Source organism: Arachis ipaensis, chromosome B07 (assembly GCF_000816755.2).
Source record: "Arachis ipaensis cultivar K30076 chromosome B07, Araip1.1, whole genome shotgun sequence".
Taxonomy (NCBI): Eukaryota; Viridiplantae; Streptophyta; class Magnoliopsida; order Fabales; family Fabaceae; genus Arachis; species Arachis ipaensis.
In genome coordinates this window covers 125,026,264-125,026,881 of record NC_029791.2, presented here as the reverse complement: position 1 = coordinate 125,026,881, position 618 = coordinate 125,026,264, and the positions used below count along the sequence as shown (strand labels likewise).

Here is a 618-nt window from a genome sequence, read left to right as displayed (position 1 = left end):
ATTTTTGGAAATCTTCTTCTCCCTAACTTCGTACCGTTCCAAGGTAAGATCGGACAGCCATGCTCCTGGACTTACCAGCTGCAATAGATCAAAATTCCCAAATGTAAATTCACAGCACAACTCATAATGCAGCAGGAAAAACAAAAACGGAAAGAAAATACGAACAGATAGGGGGTTAGCTAATGATTCTTCCGAATGCGTGGAAAACTTAGCCCGGACAGTAAAACTATGCATGAGTTTCATCCATCCATAAAAAGTTTCATCTTAATCTTTTACCCAACCAAAAAAGGCCCAAATAATTCTTTTCGTCGACTACAACTGGCACTACCAACACTCATGCCAATAGCAGGGTGATACAAAATCCAGTATGGCAATTGGCAACCACACCATTCCGGCTTACTACTGCCATATACATCCAACATCGAAGGTCACCCTCCATAACCCAGACCCTACAAAGTACAAACCATCGCACGTGCCCCAACGAAACCCTATAACCTCATCGAAACACAGCTTCGTCGTCCCATTTTCGTTTTTCCCCTAAAATGTAGCGGACTAGCTGTAGACTTAAATAATAATAATAATAATAATAATAATAATAATAATAATAATAATAATAAT

The 618-nt window shown here is 39.2% G+C and overlaps 1 protein-coding gene across 7 annotated transcripts in view; it reads right to left on the bottom strand.

Moving 5' to 3' along the window:
* The window catches only part of LOC107606333 (homeobox protein 2), a 7,229-nt gene that overhangs the window by 410 nt on the left and 6,201 nt on the right, over positions 1-618 (bottom strand). For all 7 annotated transcript variants that reach the window (XM_021106611.1, XM_021106610.1, XM_021106609.1 and 4 more), the window contains one exon: positions 3-78. In XM_021106611.1, coding sequence (XP_020962270.1) covers positions 3-78 — 76 coding nt within the window. The remainder of the gene's footprint in view (positions 1-2; positions 79-618) is intronic.